A 19,933-nucleotide genomic window follows, 5' to 3' on the forward strand; every position below is an offset into this window, starting at 1 on the left:
ATTAGTATTACTAATTGTCAATATGTGCAGTAAAGGTGCGATGACTTAAACTGGAACACATCCCTCCAAATCAAACAACGATAAGCACCACTTAGATGGTAAACAAGCAGCTGACCTTGGGAGAAGCTCTGAAAAATGTTGCCTGCGCTTAGCCTGTAAATCCAATTTAAATCCAGTAGAGGATCGCTTTTGTGCCTCAGCCTACATTATAAAGGACCACATCAAAGTAATGTAAACCAGTATGGGGACATCTCACAAAAGCTGCATGTTACTTGTCATTTGTTTCTAATGTCCAAAGACAGAGAAACACAAGGTGAACTGAAGGCAAGTGTCAAGAGGAAAAGAGAGAGAATTTATGTTCTAATAATTGTGGAACACAGCTCTCGTTATCTTCTTGCTACATCGCCTCTGTTATGTTAGACGTTTAGTTTTTCCTTTGTTTATCCGGTTGCACCAACCACACACTAAAATTTTAACAACTTTTTCTAGACTTCAGCAAAACTTTATTGCAGAAGATAATTTTGTCACATTATGCCTATATTCCTCTATAGGTGAATGTCTTCCTGATGTAATCTTCATCACCTTCAGCTGTCAAAGCATTCTTGCCAAAGTCTCCATCGCCACTAACTTCGATAATTATTTTCATTTACCTTAATTTTGCCCTTATTAAACTGGTACTAGTGACATCAGCTCTTTTTTAATATAACCCTCGATAACAATGTAAAGACAAAGACACGTGTCTCGATATAACCCATTCGTTTTTTTGCACACATCACTTTGGTTGCTATTTGAATGTCTATCTGTCTTCTCTCTAGTGTAATTGAAGCTTTACTGTAGTTTAGAGATGGAACTGAGTCAGATTCATTCACACAGCCCTCTCCTAAATTCTGTTACCATCCACTTCATCATTTGTTTCTTCTCATTTATAAAAGGTAAATTTCTTCACAGTCTCACAACCACCCCAACTACACCCAAGTCTAGCTACACACCAAACCAATGGTTGGCCATCAGCCAAAGTCGGGCCATCAGTGAGCATCTGTCGTCTCTTCTGCGGCTTTTTGTCACACACCATTAGCACTATTTGTCGGCCTGTCTGCAGGCTTTCAGTCGTTTCAGCATGTTCAATCAGCTTTGATCCTCTCGGTCACAGAGACCACACTGATTGGCGGATTGGCTTAGCAAATCAGTGCATTCAAAGAAACCACAGAATCAAAAAAGCAGTACAATTTGTAACTTCTCATCAAAATAGATGCAGTTAAAAACTGACTCTGGTGAGACTGGTGTGAAAATGGTAAGCTAACACTGCTTTTAATGCAGTTTGTGTATCTTTAGTCTTTCTGCTTTCCCTTCCTTTCAAGCAAGCATTATTTCTTTGATATCAGCTTGATTTGTTGTGACCCTAACACCAGAGAGTTGTCTCTACGATGGGGTAAGATCGTACACTTTCCTTGCTCTGCCAGGGTCTGGTTCAGTCTTGTCATGCTGTTAGCAGACTTTGAGTCTGTGCCAAATCTCTTTAAAAACTAAGTTAATTGCATATTCCTAGGGGGGCTGGTGGCTTAATGGGTAGTGCATCGGGTTGGGATGCAGAACACTGCCGAATCGATTCCAGCCCCACCAGGAGTGGCCCCACCCAGCCATCAAGGGCTACCTTGGTGCTTGGTAGTCTCAAGCCTGGATAAAATGGGTGGGTTGCGGCAGGAAGGAAATGCAAAATCAATGTGCAAATCAGCAATTTCCGCTGTGGTGACCCCTGAAGGGACAGGCCGAAAGCCATTGATCTTTTCTTTTTTTTTTAATGTGAATGGCATATTCTTATTGGGTTATGCTCTAAATTTTTGTCAAGTTAAAGAAGATCAAAGACAGTGAATCTTTAAAAATATGGATATGTATATACATGTGGTTGTGTGTATGTGAAGAAAATCACCTCATAGATATGGAATTGTGATTGGCTTCTGGACATTTCTCTGTAGCTGGTGCTAAACTCGCCAATGAAGTCGTGGCTGTAAAACCAAACACAAAGAGTCACCATTACTACCCATCAGAAAACCCTACATGTTCTGAAAGTACGTTGGTGAAGCAGTGTCAGTAAAAGTGTTTTTTTACATTTCATTGTATAAAGTCTTTCTTAAAATACAGGAAAAATGAAGGAGTACCCTTAACAAGCTCCTTCGTTACTGGAGGCGTGGTCGTAGCAACCAATTTTATAATTTCATGGAGATAATAAGCTCAGTTGGAATCAGGCCCAGAAATTAATAGGAGCCCTGGGCTAATTGCCCTTGAAATGTCAAAAACTGACTGGGAAATGAACAATGAAGATGCTTTAAAAGATAAACATGATCTTTATTTCACATCTGACTGTAAGAAGTTATCTGCCAAGATACCATATACGCAGCATTAATAGTTACTGTACACCCATTAGCCGTAACGTTAACATCGACTGTTGGTATTAATGGTACGGCTAATGGGTGTACAGCATTAATATCAACCGTCGATGTTAATGTGGAGTTGGGCAGGGGTCAGCATGGGAAAAATGTGCAGCTGGTGAAAAAGGAACAGAATACAGAAGGCTGCTTATGGCCCTGCGTAGACCCCTGTCGACCATAACATCAAAACCAGCATTAGCACCGACGGGGGAAAGTATTGTTGCTGTGGTCAATAGTTAAAGCAGAAGGGAGCAGAAGGGCTTCTGTCCTGTGAGGGGGAGGGGGAGCATGAATGGTTGTCTATCTGTGTACGCCTGTATATGGACAGAGGACCCTATCATCTAATATCATACTGTACAGGAATCATGGCTTTACTTTAACAGTTCAAAACAAAGAGTATTTTTCTCTCACCCTCCATCCCTGTCCCAGTCATACACCTCCACCTTAATACTCCTGTAACGATAGGGGAAGAGAAAGCGGTGAGAAGGGAAATAACATTAAAAAAAAACATCTGCTGAATATTAGAAAAATTAAATGTTGTGTTAATTTAAAAATTAAATGTAGTGTTACGTCACTGTTAACAATGGCATCGATGGGAAAGATTCTCACAATAATGACACGCAAATTTATGTGGTTCCTGGTAAGTTTTTTTTTTTTTTTTTAAAATATGTATACAAAGCTTTGAATTAGACCAGGGCATGCAGAAATCCAATTTCTGGTCCCCATTATTCTTAGATTTTACAGGAACCTGTATTAATTAAGACAATATTAACAAATGGCAACCACTTATTGCATTCGAAGATATTATTAAAATAAAATAATAAATAAAATAAAATATTAGCAGTTACATTTTACACATTGTCATTGTAAGATTTGTATTTGTGGAATTCCTGCTTTCTCTTACTGTACCTGTCATAGTCTCCGTTACACAATGCCCTGACAGGAATTTTAAAAGCCTGCCACACTGGATCCAGAGTATTCTTCACCACTTCTGTTTTGTGGCAGATGGTATAGCTGTAAGACACACAGTGTTGTCACTGTTAACGGATTACAAATTTGCCTTAAAGGTGAAAGCAAACCTCTGCGTGCATCTATTTGTGTTGTTATTAATAAGAGTGTTTCACAAAACTGGAGCCTTGGCCTTAAACAACCATTTCCTGTCCTTTTATTATACGGCAACTAGTCTGGCTCTTTGTAGCTGCAGCGTGCTGCTGTTATAGCCTGCGGCTGAACATTTAGGCTGCATCAGTAAATACGCAGCTGCACTAAGAGAATGTGTTAAGTGCAAAACTCTAAAGTCCGCTAGAATAAGAGCATCTTCAGGGCAAAGACACCGCGACTTCCAAACACAGTTTTCACTTAATTCCATTTGATCCATATTTTTCTGTAGTGCTCTAGCCCTTTATCTCTGCTGGTCCCTTATTCTGCAGCTTCCACTTATTGTACAGCAGAAGTTGCACAGCCCCTAGTGTTACATAACATAACGTAGGTAGGTTAGACCTCATGTCCTCTGTATTGAAGCATCAACCGACTCTCTACATGATGTATGTATATTTTGGTGTATACAAACATAGCTTCTTTTATCTATTTAAAAAAATCAATGGCCGTACTACAAGGAAGCTCAACTTACGAAGTATCCTCGTTACTACGGTAAAATACAAGAAACGGATCCGATTTTCCAAAGAAGTCTTTCTTATCCAGTTTGTTGCCACAAAACTGCAGCATCACTGACTCCTGAAAAGAACACAGACAGAGAGGAAACAAAATATTAAAGTCTCAGGTCTTAAACAATCACACACTATAAACAAGTAATCACATAAAGAGCGATTTACCACCTCTCTGTACCATATTTACACCTTCGATGCTGCTTTTTAAAAGCTATAGATACACTATATTGTTTCTGCACAAGTGACAACAATAATCAAACTAAAAAGAAGCAAACCTAGTCTTCCAGGTTTCTGTCATCATGCTATGTTGATACACAAGTCACTTCTTCCCTTTCTGTGCAAAAGTTAGTACAAATCTGTATCTCTATAAAAATGTTTCTTCAAGCTTTTAGCAGTACTGTGATATTTTAAGAAAATTCGACTTTTAGATAATATACTTAGTTCTCTAATTGAAGTCAAATATCTGGTATCATAGCAACACTAGTGTCTTACTGTCCAAGTAATCTCACTACACAAATGCACCGAAAGAAAGTGTTAAGAGAACATGTACATTGTGCGTAGATAAAGCTCTGGTACGTGTGGCAATGACAACTGATTGATGCTTTATAAAAATCATCATGAAGGCATGACTTAATTTATGAGGTGGTGCCTTTTGAAATGTATTCCAACAGCAATACTGTACTCTTCTTAAAGTTATAGTGTACAACATTTTTTCTTTTTTTTAATAGAAATAAGATCCAACACATATCTTAATATGAAGAGCTGTGGTGGAAAACTCACTGAACAGTACTGGGAGCAATACTCACTTATAAGAGCATTTTAAGCAAGATTTGCCCTTTTGGCAAATCAGAAAAGACCAATTATTTCTGCTGCGTTATTTAGTGTTGAACCTATTGTAATTTGTTAATTATGACAATTTGAAGGACTGTACAAAGGAGGAGAGCTGTGCTGAGCAGATAGGACCGATTCCAAGTCTCACATTAGCTCGAGTTGCACACAGTAGATTAAAAGGATGTTTAATAGTGTGCAGTACACATTAACTACATATTAGTAATAATAACAATAATGAGGTGTGACAACATTCCCCTTGATTGTGAAGGTAATTCCTGAGTTCTAATAGACTGTTAATTAGATCAGGAGCTCTGTACTGCTGCATGCACTGCTCTTTGAGGTATCTAAAAGCTCCACATTTCCATATGTTTAATAGCAATATGCTCCGTGACTTCTTGGAAAAAAGTTACAGTAAATACTGTAGCTTTACTGTATACATAGCTCATAAAACGTTCTCTCACTTATTGTGCACCTAGACACAAGCCATATAAATAGTGCACTGTAATTCACTGGCAACCAGTGGACCAAATGATTTTATTACCCAGATAGTAAAAAGACCATCAGGATTCATAAAGCCTTTAATGTTTGGTTTGTGTTAAAACTGTAAGTACTTCTTCAACCGTATGTTTACTGGAAGCTGTAATTTATGACACTGCTGAACTCTAATGGCTTGTGGTGCAACGTGTTTCTGTTATTCTGCCCACCCTGATACCAATAGGGTGAAGGTAGAACTTATTTCAAGGCCAGTAGTGTATGTGACTTTGGGGCTAATTAGATGGAAATATCTGAAACTTCTCCGTCAGATGAATCAGGAAAACAACAAACTCTCACCTTGCAGTTGCTCAGCTCTTCTGCTCTCACTATGATGGTGCCACATTTCTTGCCTGGGATCCCGCTAGAAAAAAGTAAAAGGGGGAGGGGGGATATTTCTATTAATTTCAAGTTTTATACTCATCAGTTGGTCTGTGACAGGAATATGGTTTGAAAAAGTTACAGGTAAAATCTGGGTCTCCAACTCTAAAATGCAAGACAAAAGAAAATCTACAGAAGACACCGTATACTGTATTTGTGTTATAATATGATACAATGTTTAAAACAGTCCTTCGTGCAAATTTTATTTAAGGGAAAATCTGTATTAAACTGTCATTTAAATATAACAAAATACATATGATAATTCTAGTATTAAATTGTGCTAAATATCAATCACTAATAAAGAACACACATTCCAGCTACAATGTTTGTTTACATCCTGAGCTGGCAAAGCGTTACATTCAGCCAATAGGGCCAAAGGAGACTGACCACTAAAAATAGACCAAATGAGAGCCACAGACCTCAGGCCTGATTTAGAATGAGGAAGGGCAAGGATAATACCATTGGGCTAAGTACTGTCCAGAACAGAGCGGGAGCCTGCAATACTACATGTGGAGAAAGGGATGGTAATTCGACGCACAGCTTTGAAAGCCGTTCCCTGTCACCTGAGACACGCCACCACCCTTTGATGCACGGGGAAGCATTTAGTGAAATTAATTCACTATGCGAGGAAAGAAACTGTTCACTAAGGGAGCAAATAGAAAATGGGAAACGAAATGACAGAGAGAAAGAAAGAGATGGATAGAGTCACAGAATGAAGAAGAAAAAAAAACTAGAAGGATGTAGAAGGGGAGGAGGTTGCTGATTGAAGGAAGATTGAGGGGGGAGTGTTGAGAGCAATAAAAGTTTTGTGTTGATAATATCTTATGAAACTTTAATATATACAATAATCTCGTATTTTTCACAGTCTTAGTGGAAAAAAATATGGGAACACGCAGAAATGTCATATATTTAATATACATTAAAAAAAATCATAAACAATATTTTTCAAGAAATATTATTCAGAATAAATGTTATTGTCAACAATAATTCTGTGTGCAATTCTCGGTGCAGTGACAGGGCTGTACTAGCCAATCTTTGGATCTTTATTTTTGTGTGCTACCAAAACATCTTAGTCACTCTGGTTAAATTATAGACACAATCTGACAATCTCACAGTGACACTGTGTTGTGTGTGTTTGGAGCAGATTGTGACCTCAGTTATGCCGCTTGTACTAATTGTGTGATCTGCCAATATCCAACTGAAGTGTGATGCTTTTGACCTTTGATCTTCTTCTTCTTGATCTTCATTTTTTTTTTTATCTTTTTGTTTTTGTGCTTTTTTTGCTGGCAGCATAGTGAGTCCTCAAAAACACACACACACACACACACACACACACACACACGCACAAAGTCCTACCGAGCTGTGCGTACAAACACAAACAAATACTACAGAATACACGATCTATAATAACTGTAAAAGGATAAAAATAAAACATTCAGATACGCATGGACACACAAATGCGTACACACACACACACACACACACACATACACACACACGCACAGATCTGACAAACTATGATAGACTGTAGGCAGAGGCAATTATATAACTCAGCGACAGCAACACATTCTTACATCATATTTCTGGTGTGTCATTCTTCAGCAGACCCATTCAGCTGCAACGCTGATTGATTCTAACACACACACACACACACATACACACACACACAGAAAAAAATCACCTCTCTCTCAGACATACAGAAACACCTTGGTCTTTCTAAAGTTATAAAGACACTTCTAAGATTTCCTAGTCCTTTTCTCCGACCTAACTAGCACAGCTAAAAGCCAAACCCCAACCTTAACCTTAAGCATTCTACCTCCTTGTAATCTCATAAAGATTTACACGCAGTTGAACAAATGTAAAATTGTTCATGAGTTGGATATATTTTTTAATGACTTTCCTTCTTCCAGTCATTAGCAACAGAGAAGGAAATCAGACATTTATTCATAGGAAAATGTACTTGATTATTTCTATAGGCTTCAGCTGAGGCTTCAGTTCCGTTTAAGCTTCTTCAAAAAACGAGCTGGGAGCTCATCACTGACATCTTCCCTTTGGGTGAACTGTGCCTTTTCACCATACACTGTTTACATCTCTGCATGTTTACACTCTGTCATTAGGCCTTCTGCTGGTTAGCTATTCATCTCATTTGGCTCATGGAAAAAACATATTCGCTCATTTTCATGTCCCTGCTTTACTTCACTTCAAAGATCAAGTGATCTTAAAATCACTAGTCATTTTCATTTTTTTGGAACAGAATCTAATCATAAGTCTAATCATGGGCCAAAACAGCTTTTTGTGACAACTAATGATAGGGACTCTCTCTCATTAGTTACAACACAAACCTTTCCCATGTTTGCTTTCAATTATGAGCTTCTAATTAAAATAGCAGAAGATATTTTGTGTGAGTATGTTTGTTTGTTTGTTTGTTAGTGTGGCATGGCAACTTTTGCTACTTACATCAAAGGTTTTTCCAAGCGGCTTCCCAGTGAGCCAACTATCTCACCGAGCGTACAGAAAGCCTGGCCCAGGAAGTCCTACATATGTGGAAAAAGTAAAGTAAACATGTGAAACTGAAGTCAAGGAAACGATAGGGGCTGCAGGGAGAATTAATTAAGATTTGGTTCACATTTCTTTATTTGACATGATTCAAACTGTAGTTCCAAATGCACCATACACCACTGTGCTAAAGCAAACAGCTATCTAATTTAGCCGGAGTCAGAGGTTGGAGCTCGTGGCAGTCAATACATAAACACCATTTTTGTTTACTACTCCTCTCATAACAGGGCTTGAAATTAATTTTAAACCCTATGTAGTAAAGCTAAAAGCCTTAATAGGTCTGTTTCAAGTTATTCCTTAGTCTGCTTTTATTTATAAGTGCTGTAATATTTATTAGCATTATTAAACAGCTTCCCTTCTACATTCAATGCATACATTGCATCTTGAAACCTAAGCCCAATATACCGAGGGACCCACGTCCCTGTTGATCACTGTAGGTTGACCGTAAGAGAGAGGCCAATTGAGGAAGGAGAAGCCTTTGTTCAACAAAAAGAGCAAGGGAGGGAGGATAAAAACGCTCTTTACAGCTGGCCTGGATGGATTGTTCATGCGCTGATATTGAAGCCTCCTCTACCAGACTGTGTATGCATGTGTGCAAAAGTTAGTGCACATGTATGTGTGTGTGTGTGTGTGCTTGACAGATGAGGCGTGTTGAGCTAAGTCCAGCGGGCAGAAAGCTGCTCCAAAGATCTTTGCCGGTGCTGAACAAATTTCTCCCGCAGCTGAGGTCTCAAAACAAAAAGAGATGACAAAAATGCTCTGGCCTTTCCATAACAAGTCCGCTCCAAGCTAGCTGCCCCAGTCCAGTGCAAGCCATGTCTCTGAAATCTAGAGGCTAGGCGCCTTAGATTAACAGGCTCAGTGGTGGCGAAAAGCATCACTGAAAGTAAAAAGCATCACGGATTTTACGGCTCAAGTTATCTAAAGCACTCACAGAGGGACTTTACTTGTGCTGAGAGCTGTCACACATTGTTCTCCACTTGGCTTTTCCTTTTTTTTTTTTTTGGGTAATGACATTCCTCTCATTAGACCCATGATACAAACATACAGGGACACAGTGTTTCTACACATATAATATACTTAGATACTCGAGTATTTTTAATGAATATTGTCAATAAAGACAGACAAAGTGCTGCAGTGACTTGAAAGGAAATTCCAGCTTTTGAACAACAAAGTTCCTCCTGTTTTACTCTTGTCAAAACTATTAGACACAGTAACATTTCATAAGTGACCAATAACTCTTGCACAAAGACAATCAGGTCAAAATGTTGTGATCTCAATCTGACATTCGGCAGGGTTTATAGGTTAATATTGAAGAATGTCAAAATTACCATCTCTTAAATATAACAAAACATTTAGGGTAGTAAAGTATTGTACATGACAACGAAATGTTCACACAACCAACAGCAGTGATAAAAATCTTTAAACCTGTGCACAAAATTGTGATGTTCAGTTCATAATCAGCCCACCAATCAAAATAGAGCCATACAGATGGAGTATGTTTGTAGGCCGTCCCAGAAGTTGGCATCTCCCTAGTTCTCTTAACAAGCCAAAGGGATTCTTCCATTGGCTATCGGATTTTTGCAGAAAATCTCTGTAGGCAACAGACTTTTACAATGCACGCTTTATTCAGCAACATAATTTTTCACAGATGAACACACCTTTTGACTTTTGGAGCCTAAAATACATAAAATGGCCATAAATAAAAAAGCTGAGTAAAACGCAACCATGCTTACATGGCTTCAACGTCACAACCACCCATCTTCCAAATTTGAATTTGATTTAGCGGAATTAACACCGTGAACTGATAAAGTAGGGATCATAAATAGGGATCATAAATCATAAACTCAAAAAAAAAAAGGCTGTAAAGGTGGACTACTGAATAGATGATTCAGTAGAGAAGAACCTCTCTAATCTCATTTAGCCACTTGTTAACAACTGCCATTTCTAAGACACAGCACAAAAATTGTGTGAGCGGAGCATTGACTGGTGGATTTTATGTTAAATACAACATGAAAATGTCTTGACCTTGTGTTAATTACTACACACCTTATGTCAGGCATTTAACCAAAAAAATTAAAAAAATATCATTCCTACAGCAGTCTATTGTAATTCAAAGTGCTTTTTCTATGAGTAATACGCTAATAAAGAAATAATAGGTGCAAAGTTTTCCTGCTCCTCTCAGATCCTCTGGAAGGCTGTTCCAGCTGCACGGAGCACACCAGCTGAAAACAGCATCACAGAAGGTTATGGTTTTTTGCATTTGGGAACAGTTAAAAAGGGAGAACCAGTACCGTAAATGCATTTCTAAATGTCCGCTGCACAAACATACACTGCTGAAATAATTAAAAACATCAATACAGAAGCTAATAGGAAACTTTAATGCTTGTAAGAAAAATAATTTCAAACACTTGGCTGATAAGAAGTTAACACAGAAAGAAGTCTCCAAAGCTGCTACAGCAAAATGTCCAATATTCTTGTAATGCCAGAATCAGAGTTGTCACAGTTTCCCGAACTATTTACAGAAGTAAAATGTTAGCATGACCAAGTCATAACAGACAAAACCATGAGAACACCACCCATCAAATTAGCCAAATACCATCATTGCTTAGTAAGGCTGCCCAAGTTTTTTTGACTTCTAAAAAAGCCGTTTCTGCTACAACTTCAGTAATACCCTGAGCCACAGGCAAGTCCTTCCACCCCTACAACCTTGAACAGTCTAAGAAAAGATGAGAAAGGTGTTAAATTTGAAAGATTAAAACAATAACTCAAGATATCAATGCTTTCTAGCAATAGTACAACTAATAAGGGGAATAAAAGTTTGCAGTAAAATGAAGACTGCTCTCAAGTTGTGAGGGAATGCACAGCCAGTAAAGTTCATTTCTGCCTGCAATTAAAAAAGGCTATTTCCATGCCTGGATTTAAATGCTACTCATTGGATTTAAAATAATTAGGACTTAAATGAGATGACTGCTCATAACCAGGATATCTGTTGTTTTTCTGGTGGTAAAATACAAAGAAAATAAATGTCGTCTTTACACAATTCTACACTTGGCTGTGACAAACATAGTAAAAAGTAACAGCCACTTCATGTAATAGTAAACAGGCCTTGAATCAGATTTTACTCTATGTGCTCTTTACACTTCTTAGCCTTCATCATATCTGCACAAGGTATGCAAAGCCATATGGCACAGCGAAAACATCTGCCATGGTGGGAGAAAAAAGGCATCCTCAAACGCTAGCACTGAAGCTACTGTACCTCTTTAATTTTTTGCATTTAACTGTTTTTTTATAGCCATGCAATTGGGGATGGACTCTGCCTGGACAATGGAGCCATCACTGCATGCCACATCTCCAATCCCACACATCCACAGTAATGACAGGACGCATCCAAGCGTCTTCGGCCTTCATGCTGAGACTGAGTCGCTGCGCTCACATTGCTCAGCCTTCTCAGCAAAAGCCCGGGGGCATGCTGGGGTCTGCACTGAGAAAAAAAAAAAAGTCCGCCTGCAGTTGGCAATGAGCATGAGGCAGGATAATAACAAAGGGGCCAGGGGTGATGATAGAGCCCAGGTTAAAGGCAGAAATGAAGTAGGTTTAGAGCTGGGTACTGGTGTTTGATACCTTCATGGAACTGACTGAATAGCTTCAATCCTATTGACCTAAACAAGGTCCAACAGTGCAAGTGTTTCACAAATGCTGCTGAAAATTAAGAGCGTCCAAATGTAACGAACTGTTTGGGCGACCGGTGCAACTCCAAGTAGGAATTCCAACTAATTCTTACGAATTTCTTCTTCTTCTTCTCCTTTCAGCTGTTCCCTTTCAGGGGTCGCCACAGCGAATCATGTGTCTCCATCTAACCCTGTCCCCTGCATCCTCTTCTCTCACAACTCTTACGAATTTATTAGCACTCAGAAAAAAAAAATAAAAAAATCAGTGAGTGAGATCATAAAATATACTTATGGTGTTAATGATGCAGTCTGTCTTCTGTGTGTCTGAGGGTGCAGCTGAGCTCTACAGAGGTGGTGCAGAAGTGGTGAACTGCATGAGGAGAGACCAGGTGAAACACTCAGCTTATTTACTTATATGCAATATAAGCTCCACGAGTCACGAGCCAACATAAATAGTTTAGTGAAACACCTGTTAAACAAGCACATACATGCAGTGAAGCAATACGTTCCGCTTTCCTGGCAGTCTCCCACCCAGAGTCAACTAGTTTTAATATACTGTAGCTAGCTTGTTTGCTAATTGCTAGTAACCTGTGAAAATGTTATGTGTAGGAACAATTAAACTTTGCCCAGAATTGTATCTTATAACTGAGCAAGTTCTCTCTCTCTCTCTCTCTCTGGGAAACAGCAGTTCCCCACTTCCCAACAGCCCCTCCCTCTGCCAATAGGACCTATTCATCAGTGAATCATTTCAGAGAAAGGAGGATGGAGGATCAAGTGAGTGATAGTGACTGATTTCTACATTCTTCCTTAACTTCACTTAGTGATTAATGTCAGGATTATCTTTTATTTGAAGATTTTACGTATTATGGATTTTTCTAAGGATAGCCATCCATAAGTAGGGTGTTGTTGGAACGTATTTTTGAAAGGAAAGAGCTGTGAAAATCAGAGGCTGTAAGGCCCACTGCATAGCGCTTGTGAATATCTTTAATCGGGGACTTTAACCTTAAGCAGTGGCTCGAGAGCAAACAAGGTGTTCTCAATTTGCAAGACTGCACTATCATGACAAAGGAAAATAAGCAGACCCTAACAGACTCATCAAGCTCACCATTCACCCTGATGGTCTCCCTAAGACTCTTGTGTGTTCAAAAAACACAGCACCACTGACAAGTGGAAACACTTCCAGGCAGAAATAGAATTTCCTATTGAAGTGTAACTGGCAAGAGAAAGACAAAATGTCTCCCTACTGTGCGGGAGAGCCATACTCTGATCAGATTTTCTAAGGCTCGTTAAAAGTAATTACACTAACTACATATCGTAGGAAGTGATGTTAATTTCATAACAGCAAAACACTACAGCTCAGCTATAGTAACAACAACTGTACAGTAATTGTATGTGATTATGAGTTTCATACTTTATTAGCAATGGTAGTGTACTACGATCACAAAAACACATGCAGGTCAGAAACATTTCTGTGTAGGAAAAGCTACGGTCTAAAATCTTCCAAATGGGTGAGCTTTTTCTTTAGGGGAGTCTAAATGCCAACATGTTTGCTTTGATCTGACATTCAGATTCAAATCAGGCTGCTATTGTACTGGAAGGGTAAACATTTGGCGCTATAATATTTTCATGAATGCATGACTGATTGTCAAACAGCTGAGGTGAAGGAGACACTTACATGTTTGGAGAGGTTGTCGCTCTTGCAGTCCAAATCATACCTGGAGAGGAGAGAAGAGATGGAACATCAAAACAGATAGGCCAGAAGGTTTGAGCAGCAGGTCTGTGACAGAAAGACAAATTAGTAGTGCACAACACAAGCGTCTCCCCCTCTTCACCTACTATTAATGCAAGGCACTTCTCCACTAATCACTGCAGAGAAGCTGTTTAGATTCAAAGAGTGCCTGTGATTATGGCACCGAAGACTTTACTGATCCTATCTCATGCATGATGGTACAACAGTATCCATGGCTCCATATCATTAATGGCTCTCAGGTGAAAGTCATAACACTTTTTCATTTTAGGTATTGTTGTTTTAACAGCAGTACATACAATTTTATTAAAAAATATAACATGAGTAAGTCATAGGTATAAAAGAGCAACTAAAATGTATCAGTGAAAAATCACTTGAAATACAGCAGTTAGTACATATACCTGAAATAATGAGCGGCCTATGCCCAAACATTCACTTAAAGACATACATAGATTGACAAAGGTAGGAGCTACGATGTGCAGAACATGTGACCCACTCGCTTCCCCTGAGAGCAATTTATCCAGTTTTATTTATTCTCCATAACCTGTCACCTTCCTGGGTGTCTCAGGTGTGTGTGGTGTGTGTGCAGCAGCGTGCAGTGGAGTGTGTAAATGAGAGAGCCCGAACATTTCTTTTAACAGACAGCATGCCATGTACGATAAGGCCCCTGCTGACAAAACTAAGGGACGCTGGGCGTCCCTACAGGAGGGGGTGGGGGTCTCCGATGCAGGGCTGTTACTAATGTCATTCCATAAGAGCCGGGAAACACGGTGCTGTTACGCAACATGCCGTCGGCAAAATGCACAGGTGCGCTTCATGTTCTATTCGCCCCTTGCCTCTGTCACTCCCAAATGTTCGTAAATATTTAATTTAATCTTATTTAATAATGAGAGACCCAAGGAGGGAGAGAGACCAGGGGCAAGGAAGCGTGAGAGCCAGAGTGAGAGAGGGTGAGAGAGGAGGAGAAGAAAAAAAAACAAAACAAAAAAAAAAAACAGCAAAAACAAAAAAAAAAACATGCTACTGATGTATGATGATGTGGCTGCACATGTTCAACCACACATACAAACATGCACACACACAGTGTGTGCAGTAGTCCCACATCACCTTGTGAATGCACATTTGCTCTGTGTGTGTGTGTTTATATGTGGATGACATCACTCTGCATTGGCACTGGGCCAGACAGGGTTTCTCTTGGTCCCGCGCTGCCTGTCTTGAGGGGGGAGCGGCTGCTCACAGCTCCATTTGAACTGAGCAATGATGACTAATGATGGCACACAAACAAACGGGGCTAGAGAGGCAGGCAAACAACACATGACAGCACACTGACACTTGAGCTTCGTTTTCTAAAAGCTTTATGAAAACCTTCATAAAGCTTTCATATCGAATGATACAAGATGCTACACAAATGTTTTGCAAGCACACATTCAGTGCTATAATTTGGTTGTGACAGATTATTCAAACATGATAGCACAAAAACTGCTATGAAGGAAGAGGCGGGCCATCTTCCAAAATTTAGCTCTTGCATGTATGAATGCACATATTTTATGTCACCACAGCCAAAAGTCAATTAAATGTCAATTAAATGAGGTCCTCCTCAAAAAAGTGCACTGAGATGACATTATCATAAAGCTACAACCTGTACACTAGCTCCAGTAAGTCATTTTATAGAAAATATAATGTACGTGGGAAATAGCCAGTAACTTACTTGCTGTTTTGAAAACAGATAAGAAAATAAAGCATGTTTCTTACCCAATCATGGGTTCTTGAAAATCTGACAGTTTCAATTCAGACCTTTTTTTAAGAAGTTAATGCATCTACGTCTTTCTTTTATTCCATTTGCATGAGTATTTTACTTGATCTTTTGAGGCTCTTATCCAATTCGCCACACTTGATTAGACATCCATCCACCCAGGGGCTTTCCATTGGCTTCAGTGAGCATCTCAAGTTTCAATTCCGACAAACAAAAAGCTAAGCAGAGCACTGAGCATGGTCAGCTGTGAGATGAGGGTCAACAGGATTTCCAGGCACAGATGACAGCAGAGGAACCTAAGTGTGTTGTTGCTTAGGGGTCTTTGGGTGAACAGAGTGTGGGATGGTTTAGCAGCTGCAGCTATCCTGGCAGTTTGCAGGGAGCTTGGTGCTGTCTGGCTGTATGGATGTCCTGAAGGGATGTGAAGCACTGAGTGGAAGTGAGGGAGATGGAGGTAATGAAGGGCTGTAGGAGCTGTAGGAGCTACAGTAAGAAGACTTCCAGACCTCAGGACAGCAGAATTAACCACTGGTTCTGTAATGAGAAATGTGAGAAGTGTATGTGTGTGTGTCTGTGTTTGTACACATGCACATTTGAGTGCAGAAGAATGCCTGAGAGGAAAAGTGTAAATGTGTATGTGAGTGTTTGTGTGTGTGTTTGGACATCTTTCTGGTTTTGAGGGCAGGCATGGGTATGTGTGTGAGAGGGGTGTAGGGGTGTAGCGGTGGGGAGGCAGCCGTGTCCTCGCTGTGAGTGACCATAGGGCCATCAGCCTAGAAGACTGTAACAGGGTTTAATGCTCACCCACTCACAACGAGCCCTGCAGGGAGTTGCACTAGCTACAGACAGACACACACACACACACACACCCACCATCATCCTCCATCCCTCCTATCCAATGCTTGTCAGCTTTAAAGATCTTACATGTTACTCTAGCAAAGTCTGCACTACATTCCTTTAGCACAGAAGAGAATACTCCCAGATGGCAAAATACACATAATGAAGACCTATTTACAAAATATCACACCAGTTGTTGCCCAAGCACACAGAAAAAATGCTTCAATGCACAAAATGAAAACCCATTAACCTGTATTCCCCTTAAATAACGAATACCCAAACATACACACTAAAAGCCCGACCTTAAAAGTGCATAAACCTGAACATTATTCACCAGATAAACACACACACACACACTTCCTCTGGTGCATATATGTAACTTAAGTACAATGGGCCTCCACACATAAACACATAAACACAGATTCAAACAGCTAGCGTCTCTCCTTGACCTTCACTATAACCTCCGACAGCTTGAAAACAGCATGAGGCTCAGCTGACAGGCCAACAAGTAAACAAACAAAAGAGTCATTCTATATTTCATGAGATATCCTGGGGAAATACAGTGAACATGCATGAAGCTGGAACACAACAGAGAAAAACCCATGTGATCACTTTTTTAATCCTTTCAGCTTATCCCGTGAGTTCAGGGTCGCCACAGCAGATCATTGTCTGCCTGTTGACTTGGCACAGTTTTTACACCAGTGCACTTCCTGATGCAACCCTCCCCAATTTCTACCAGGCTTGGACTGGCACTGCACAGCTGGGGAGGGGAATGGGCTGTTAGGGGGTTTAGTGTCTTCCCCAGAAACAGGGGGGGGGGGTTGCCCTCTCTGCCAAACCTTCAATATCTTTTGCAGCTTTAGGTCGAGGTTGCATGGCCATATAGTAACTCATAGACCTTTTTTTTGCTTCGATATATAAAAATGTTCAAAGTACACTTTTCCAACACTTCCTTCCTTGATGTGAAGACGTTTGACTAGACTTCAGTGTTTACAGAATAAATGGCTTAATTTGGTGGTCCACACAATGAGCTCTGAGGGACCCCAGAGGTATTTGTGTTTGGTGATGCTGAGGAACTTCCTGTTTTAATAGTGCAGGTTTGTGTGAGCGGTGAGGTCTGAGACAGCTCTGGACTGACCCAGAGATAACGACCCAGCGATTGAGGCAGTCAATTAAAATTGTATGATCTACTGTGTCAAAATCTGCACTTAGGTCTAAAAGGATTAAGACTGAGCAATCTTCTGCATCTGCTTGAAAGGAGGTCATTTGTTACTTTCGTATTGCCTTTTTCTACACTGCTGCAGCCTATTCACATTTCACAAAATGTAAAAAACTGACTAAGGCAGGAGTTCAGGATCTTGAACACTTTAAATGACTTGACTGTTGCAGATATTTAAATTGTTAGCTTGCTTGTTCCATTTATAAACAACTGTGAGGACAAATGACCAATACAGAAAATGGATCATAATCATCTCAAAATGCCAAATGTATGACTCACTGTGGGCATCTGTCCCCATTTTGTCTCTAACCATTGTATGAATGGGATGAATTCAAATGGGAAATGGTGGTAAAAAGTGAAATCTTGTCTTTTATTTAAAAGGGAGAAGACGTACATTTCCCTCGGCACAAAGTATGAATATTTCAGTCTTAACTCTGCAACGCACAGAGCAGCACCCACGCCTCCACAACACACACACACACACACACAAACACACGTACACACACACACAAACAAACACACCCACACACACCAATGTAAGTCAATTGTTAACTCACAGGTCAAAACGTAGATTCTGCCTCTCCTCGAAGAAATAGTCAAGGATGAATTTGCGGACAAAGTCAGGGTTTAGGGTGTTGTCTATGACTTCTGTCCTGCCAAACTAGAAAAAAATAAAGAGAGAGGACTTGAAGACTCATTCAAAACAATACACACAGGAAAAAGCACCACATACCACCAAAATGGAAAGATGTATATAAAATAATCCAATCTAGAACATTAAAAAAAGGCAAATGAAATGACAACATTTCCTCAGAATGTTGTAAGTAAATGAAAACACTGAAAACAAAAAACATTTGCTCATTTTTTTTTTTACATATATTGCTTAATGCCACACCAATTACAACCTACTACTTCCATGGTATCACCTAAATATATAAAAATATTATATTACATTTTTTTTATTATAAATAAATATGGTTCAATCTAATACTGATCCCGTTCTGAAATACTCCAGTTTGTGTTGTCACACTGATGTTTATCCTGTCGTGTACAAGAAAGCTAAGCCTCAATCATATGACAAGAAATACTGTCTGCAAATAAAGTCTGATTTGTGACACAAGCAAATAAACAATAGAGCATCACAACAGTTAATAAAGTTTAGAATTGCAAGGAAGATCCATATCTTCATGAGCTTCAAAGCCACCAAAATGGAGCTATGGAAAAATGAATAAGGTAAAACAATATTTAAAAATGTTCAAATAGTGAAAGAACAAAATACGCCAAGCTGGAATTTGCAAAATCTCTTGCACCTATGTGATTTGAATACATATTTTGTTATGTAATTTTGTGAAAAAGTGCCTGATGATTACTGTGATTAAATAATTTTCTCTTGTTCATTCTGGCATGTGTCCACAGTAACAACATACTTCTCATCCATGCATAAGAAAAAAAGCCATTTTATGGAACACATTTCTGATCAGAGAGAGACCTGAGGATTGTCAAAAAACATCCAAGGAAAACCAGATCTGCCGTAAAATGCAAAGAGGCACATCAAACCGAAACAGTAGTTAGAGAAAACTAACAAAGCTTTCAGACACAACGCAATGACGACACCACTGTGCTCTGAAACCCATTATTTTCAGTGCACACAGCCACTGTGGCTTGTCACCACTTGGTGAACTTGTGCACACAGCAGTTCAATCTAGCTGAACTCCGACAGCGGTGCACTGTGATGAATAGCCACGGGGCAAGTGGAAACAAGGCATCCAGCCGATATGGACGTCAACATTGAGGAACAGCTAATATTTCAAATGTCTGAGCACCCATTAATTATATGACACAAGTTTAGAGACATCACCAGTAAAGCTGTATCATGGGAAAAAAATTTCATTCAAGTAGCAACTGCCAGGTTTGTGTCAACACTCAAATATTTTGTATGTAAGCTATGTGTAGGCTAAACAGCTTGGGTTTGTTCCCCCTCTATAGCTCTGAGGACTGAAAGAAGTCACGTTTTCATACACAATAATGTATTATTATTATTATTATTTAAGATTAAAACCAGGGGTCACGAACCTTTTTGAAACTGAGAGCTACTTCTTGGGTACCAATTAATGCGAAGGGCTAACAGTTTAATACGCACTTTTGAAATAACAACTTTGCTCAATTTACAGTTAATTATATGTTATTATTAATAATTAATTAAATTAATGATGTTCATCAATGTGAAGACACGGATCATGTTAATGATTTCTCACAATAGCTATCAAATGTGATTTAAAAAAGGATAGCAACAAAAAAAAAAATTAGATGCAGT

General features: G+C 39.3%; 1 protein-coding gene across 3 annotated transcripts in view; it reads right to left on the reverse strand.

Annotated features, from left to right (window-relative positions):
• The window catches only part of LOC137108695 (copine-8-like), a 52,625-nt gene that overhangs the window by 13,924 nt on the left and 18,768 nt on the right, over positions 1–19,933 (reverse strand). For 2 of the 3 annotated variants that reach the window (XR_010912234.1, XM_067493602.1), the window contains exons 4-11: positions 18,177–18,280; positions 13,739–13,778; positions 8,294–8,370; positions 5,756–5,819; positions 4,057–4,160; positions 3,336–3,440; positions 2,838–2,879; positions 1,928–2,003 (exon numbers count right to left, since the gene is read on the reverse strand). Coding sequence is in view for 2 of the 3 variants with exons in the window: in XM_067493602.1 (XP_067349703.1) it covers positions 1,928–2,003; positions 2,838–2,879; positions 3,336–3,440; positions 4,057–4,160; positions 5,756–5,819; positions 8,294–8,370; positions 13,739–13,778; positions 18,177–18,280 (612 nt within the window). In the remaining variant the exon portion in view is untranslated. Of the gene's footprint in view, positions 1–1,927; positions 2,004–2,837; positions 2,880–3,335; positions 3,441–4,056; positions 4,161–5,755; positions 5,820–8,293; positions 8,371–12,351; positions 12,408–13,738; positions 13,779–18,176; positions 18,281–19,933 lie in introns of those variants that run through there. The other variant, XM_067493603.1, reaches the window with a different exon arrangement.

The sequence above is a fragment of the Channa argus genome, chromosome 23 (genome assembly GCF_033026475.1).
Source record: "Channa argus isolate prfri chromosome 23, Channa argus male v1.0, whole genome shotgun sequence".
Lineage (NCBI taxonomy): Eukaryota > Metazoa > Chordata > Actinopteri > Anabantiformes > Channidae > Channa > Channa argus.